Source organism: Arachis hypogaea, chromosome 19 (assembly GCF_003086295.3).
Source record: "Arachis hypogaea cultivar Tifrunner chromosome 19, arahy.Tifrunner.gnm2.J5K5, whole genome shotgun sequence".
Lineage (NCBI taxonomy): Eukaryota > Viridiplantae > Streptophyta > Magnoliopsida > Fabales > Fabaceae > Arachis > Arachis hypogaea.
Genome location: NC_092054.1, coordinates 74,413,904 through 74,419,480, shown reverse-complemented (window position 1 = coordinate 74,419,480; position 5,577 = coordinate 74,413,904). Strand labels below are relative to the sequence as shown.

Sequence of the window (5,577 nt, the reverse complement as noted above, 5' to 3'; positions counted from 1 at the left end):
ATGGGCACGCTTTTGCGAGGGTAGCCACTAATTTGTGATTTGGCCACGCTTTTTTTTGCCACGCTTAAAAAGCGTGGCCATAGAGAGAAATCGGCACGCTTTTATGAGGGTGGCCACTTATTTTAAATTTGGCCACGCTTTTTTATCGCCACGCTTAAAAAGCGTGGCCATAGAGGGAAATTGGCACGCTTTTGAAGCGTGACAAAATAGTTTCGTTATCGTTACATTTTTAAAGCGTGGCCGTTTCCTCTAAACCTTTCGGCACGCTTTATAAGCGTGGCCACAGAGTTCAAAAAAAAAAAATAAATAAATAAATTCCACCCTCTCTTAATTCGAAACAAACAGTTTACACAACAAACCCCCTAACAACACTTCTTCCTTTCTTCGAAACACACCCTCCTCTTCTTTGAAACAATGCCTTAAAAGCGAAAACCCTAACGGCGACGGCGCTCTTCACCTAACGGCGGCGGCGCTCTTCACCTAACATAGAGCTCATCGCCGGTGCCCTCACTGTCTCCCCCAATAACACTCGTTGGTCAACCTCGTTCCAACCCTCTCTAGCAACCCCTTCGTAGGTGCCACCTCTGCCGGTGTTCCCTCCGTCGGCGCTCCTTCCGTCTCTCCTGTAAACACGTATCCCTCCTTCGGCGGTGACTCACTCTGGTAAGGCCTCCCTTGGCGCTCACTATCGCAAACCCTCCGTCGATGCTCACTCTCTCTCGCAAAACCTCAATCGTCACTCCTCCCTCCATGGTTCAGCACCCGCCGCGTTGCCGTCTCCCTCTCTGAAGTCGTCGCGCCGCCGTCTCCATCTCCGTCACTCGTCGCACCTCCGTCAGCCACGTTCAGCATTCGCAGCACCGTGGTAAATTATCTGTCAAAATTTTTCTTGATCTGATTATTTGTTTTTGAATTTGATTTTTTGTTTTGATTTTCTTGGTTCTTCATTTTTTTTCTGATTTTTCTAAATTTATATTTTTTGTTCTAATCTAATATTTGGTTTAGGGTTTTTTTTTTCTAAACTTGACATTTGGTTCTGTTCTGGCAGGCTAAAAGATATCAATTATTTCTTCAGGAATTGAAACAACAAGGGATACAAGAAGAAAGGCTGCAGCTGCTTGTTAATGTTACTGGAGCTTTTAGGCCTGGAGTGTTGACAACATTGGTTGGAGTAAGCGGGGCTGGAAAAACCATGCTAACGGATGTCTTGGCTGGAAGAAAAACTGGAGGTGTTGTGAAGGTAAAGATTTTCTCCCTTCATTTTTTGTTATCGTTATTATTTAAAAAAAATGAATGCGGAATATGCTGGAAAAATCGGCAAGTTATCTTGATGAATATGCAATATTTTTCAAGAATTAACATCTGTTTGTTTGAAGTCTAACCCCTGCTATTTTGATTTTTTTTACTAGGTTCTTCTACAGCTAGATCCGTTTCTCAATGAACTCACCATCATATTCGAGCGCAGCACCGAGACGGGCTCTGTTTGGGTTACACTTAAACGATGTGTGTATATGTGTGTTAGTGTTGGCTTCTTGGTTGATCAAATGTTTTTGGTTTTATATTTCTGCAAACTGAATTTAGTTCATTATGCCTCCTTTTCATGTTCTTGGTGTGCCTTTAGCATCCTTGTAAGTATAAAGCTGTGAGGAATAAAATGGCCGCAGCTGGTGAAGCAATTGACTATAAATGCCTTATTCTTTTCACCAATGGCAAGAAGACAATTTCTACATCAGTACGTATCTCTTGTATATACTGAACTCGTCATTTTGGTTTCTCAGTCTGCTTTCAGAACCTTCATGCTTGGTGATGCAAGTTTCAAGTAGTGTAAACTTAGATTATCCTTTGAGTAGTTGTAGGCATAAAACTCCTCTAATCCCTTGGCATGTTATTCTTCGATCCCATTCATAATGATTGAGTGCTCTTGGTTAGAGTAGATTAATCACCAAAAAGATATAAAGTGAAAGAGAGAATGACATAGAAGTAGAATCTCAATCTAATTCTCAATAAAGAAAAAGTAGAGATCACAAATCGATCTAAACCAATTCAATTGTATATTTTTTTGCAACAATATAAATTGCTTCTGTTATTTAAGTAAGTGCAGCCGCTCTGCTGGCCATGCCGGGAAACCTGCAGTTAGATGGACTGAGGTTCACACATTTTGTTAGATGATGAATTTTTGTTTCTGATATCGTTTCTTTCTTTATTAATCCTTTATTTTCGGGAAGATTTCAGATACAAAGCTGGTTTGAGGATAGGCTCCAAGACTTACCAGATGACCCTAATAATGAATTGATGATTCCCGAAGACCCTGAATGTAATAAGGAAGGTGAGCTCTCTTGAATGCCTAAGGTTCTTAGCGTAGCTTGTGCTTGTGCTTTGCTCGAGCAGTGCCTATCACTGCTGCTTAAGTATGCTGTAGCCAATGTAATTTCTGTTAAGCTATTTTTTTTGACTATTTTGTTGCTTTAAAATGTCTCATAAAAACTGAAATTTGGTTAGTTGCAGTGGAAATGGATTGTGACTTAAAGCAAGCTTTAACTAAAATGTTAGTGATTTGAACACTGGATTTCTTTGCTTTAGGGAAGACTTTGTCTGATAATTATGACAATTCAGTTCTGTTCAGTTCTGTTCTGTTCTGACATTTGTTGCCTAAGTTTGATGATATTGTTTGTTTGTTTCTTGATCCTCACTTCTGTTTCCCTTCTTTTTTTGGTTTAATGTATTCAGTTGCTTTCCTTTGCATACTTCGTCTTTTGAATATATTCTCTGCTCTCTCTTTAAAAGCTTTTAAATTGCTAATGCTAACATTATGGGATTGCATGTCCCTTTTTTTCTTTTTTCTTTTCTGCTTTGCAGCTCTAATTTTCTACAATTGTTGCTTCACATATTCTTGTTTACTGTGGCATTAATGAGAGAAGTTCTCCATCTAATACCTTGCTCTCAATAATACGAGATTTCCTGGTTGACAAAAAAAATTTATTCTTTTAATGCACTGTGGTTTTTAGTTTCTAGTTTTTTCTGTTTAGTCAATCTTATTTGTAACTAAAGAGGTTGAGCTTTCTGTTCTTCCTTGCAATTCTTATGGCTTGACTTCCTGGATCTTGCATGTCTTCTTTTGGTTGTCTAATCTTTCTTGGTTATTCTTAAGATTCCATATATAAAATATATCATGTTTTGAAAGTTTCGGTCTCATTAATGCTCTATTCTGTTTGGCAGTACTCTGTTTCAGAATTTTCTCTAGTCTTTCATTATTTTAATCTCATTCAATTTGTTACTCCACCTAGGTAGCAAGCCTAATCTAACTTATGAAAAATGAGGTGTTTGAAGGATGCTGCTGAACCACCTTTGAACAAGATGCATCCCCATGGGAACTCATCATGTCACTAATGGTAAGATTTTTATCCTCACCTGCTAGGGGCACATAACCTCCCTCTTTGTACACCTTATATTGATCATTCAGCATATAGCTAAAGCTTCTCCAATATTCCTGATGGTTTCCCTGTTTATCCCTGCTTTTATTAAGAACCTATTCTGCTGCTGTTTTTGTTTCATGAGAGTTAGGCTTAGCTAGATTTGCTTGTTTATCCCTGCTTTTATTAAGAACTATATAGTTGATAGTTCATGATCTGATTTGAGTCTCCTTAAATCACTTCAATTTTTATCCATCTGAGGATGGTGTGGTGTTTGGATAAGTTATATTACTAAGCAAATTATTTTACCCTTTTATCAGGAACTATCTGGCTCCGTTTCTAGATTAATAATGGACCGAAGCTCCATTGATTATGGTTATAGGGATGGAGAAGGTGATGCTGAACGAACTCTAAAGATGGTAGACACAGGAGTAATTGGTAGCGATATTGCCATAGCCGAAGTAAGTCTTAAATCCCCTCTGTAGTATATGTTGTGTTTAGAGATGTCTATTCTTTTTCATTTATAAAGTTTGCATTTTCATTCAGGAGTCAGGCATCTGGTCTAAACCCAACAGTGACAATTTCACTCAATGCATAGAACTGCCAAGAAATCATAAGAGTATGACTCAAGTACCCTCCTATCTCAAAGACCAACGGCTATATCCTCATAAACGCTAACGGTGGCTTGAACCAGATGAGATTTGGGGTCTGGCAGCATTGATTTCTGATGGTATATTATGAAAAGTTAGGTAGCGAAAGGTACCATCTTAATAATGATTACTCCACCTAGTAATTGAATTGTTCATTAGACACTATTAATACCGAATTGTAATTGTTTCAATATATGACTCACACTACTATTTTGTGATTAAATTTAATCTTAGTAATTCTTATTTGATTGAGAAAAAGTTATGATTGGCTTGTTTGTAGTATATATAACTATATAGCTCTTAATTCTATGGATTAATTTGTTTGTTGGAGAAATACTAGGTGTTAATTCTAGACGTTTCACTTTAGATTATTTTGGGAGTGAAGTGTTTATGGGTTGACTTTGTAAGGAGTCGAAGATATGTGCCATGTCCCTACAATTGTTATCATGTCGCTTTATGTGTTGCTGATTTAACCCAGCAATGGTGATTGGACCTCTTCTGCAACCAGTACTTAACACAAGTGCTGCTAGTGTTTTGAATGTAACTAATGGTAATTTTTAAAATTCTATTTTCTGCATGTGGAAATGAAAATTGAAATAGTAAATAATAAAAGTACAATATATAATGTGCAAGTCTATAAAGCTTATCTTTCTCTTATGATGTGTTTGTCAATGTGATGTTGATTCAAGTGTCTTGATGTGTGGTTCAGGAGAAGAAGCCTTATTCCGATAAAGTTGCTAAGCTTAAAGCAGAATATGAGAAAGCTATGGAAAGTTATAATGCTGCTGAAGCAGGAGGAGAAAAGGGAGAAGGAGAAGGAGAGCATGAAGAGGGCTAATGAAAAATATGATAAGAAAGAAGCTGCGGCCAGTGAAGACGAAGAGTTTTAAAGCAAATGGTAGCAGGAGTTCTTCCTACATCAACTTTTTGTTAATCATAGTTCTGATGTATATCACTTTTTGGTTTTCCATCCTTCATATATTTGGGAACATTTCAGTTTTAATTTAAATTATTATTATAGCATGTAAATAATTCATGTAAATTAATAAAAAATCAATTCTTATGCCTTCTAATTTTCTCTTTTTAATTATTATTATAGAACTGTAATTTTTTTAATTATTATTATGCATTCTAATTTTCTCTTTTTTTTTTAATTTGACAAAGGAATAGGCCACGCTTTGAAAGCGTGGCAAAAGGCTTTAGTGGGAAAGCTACGCTTTTAAAAGCGTGGCTGTATGTGCTTTATCGGCACGCTTTCAAAGCGTAGCCAAAACTAACTTTCTTGGCACGCTCGAAAAGTGTGGCGTTATGTCAACTTTTCGGTACGTTTTTATAGCGTACCGATAGATTAACACCTATGGCCACGCTTTTAAGCGTGGCAAGAGTTGAAAGCGTGGCCAAAAAAAAGCGTGCCGATAGATTCACAAAAGCGTGGCGATAGAGTAATCGGCACGCTGGCGGACGTGACCCTTTCAAAAGCGTACCGATAGCTCAAAAAGTGTGGCGAAAAGCTATCG

The 5,577-nt window shown here is 37.5% G+C and overlaps 1 protein-coding gene across 2 annotated transcripts; it reads left to right on the top strand.

Annotated features, from left to right (window-relative positions):
* The first annotated feature begins 445 nt into the window (after positions 1-445).
* On the top strand, positions 446-5,149 carry LOC112780134 (O-fucosyltransferase 35-like). 2 transcript variants are annotated; one of them, XM_072228047.1, is made up of 9 exons: positions 446-865; positions 1,049-1,240; positions 1,410-1,503; positions 1,622-1,732; positions 2,233-2,326; positions 3,285-3,389; positions 3,731-3,871; positions 3,957-4,169; positions 4,770-5,149. In XM_072228047.1, the coding sequence occupies exons 3-6, from the start codon at positions 1,438-1,440 to the stop codon at positions 3,314-3,316; spliced, it is 303 nt and encodes a 100-aa protein (XP_072084148.1). In that variant the 5' UTR covers positions 446-865; positions 1,049-1,240; positions 1,410-1,437; the 3' UTR covers positions 3,317-3,389; positions 3,731-3,871; positions 3,957-4,169; positions 4,770-5,149. The 2 variants fall into 2 exon arrangements, with proteins under 2 accessions (XP_072084148.1, XP_072084149.1); XM_072228048.1 differs by having other exon boundaries at positions 452-865; positions 2,226-2,326.
* Positions 5,150-5,577: the final 428 nt, after the last annotated feature.

Bases quoted from the DNA above. Each gene is read 5' to 3' on its own strand.
- LOC112780134 (XM_072228047.1), top strand. From the start codon at position 1,438: ATGAACTCACCATCATATTCGAGCGCAGCACCGAGACGGGCTCTGTTT. The intron at 1,733-2,232 runs GTACGTATCTCT...GGAAGATTTCAG, and splicing joins AGAAGACAATTTCTACATCA to ATACAAAGCTGGTTTGAGGA. The intron at 2,327-3,284 runs GTGAGCTCTCTT...TACTCCACCTAG, and splicing joins CCCTGAATGTAATAAGGAAG to GTAGCAAGCCTAATCTAACT.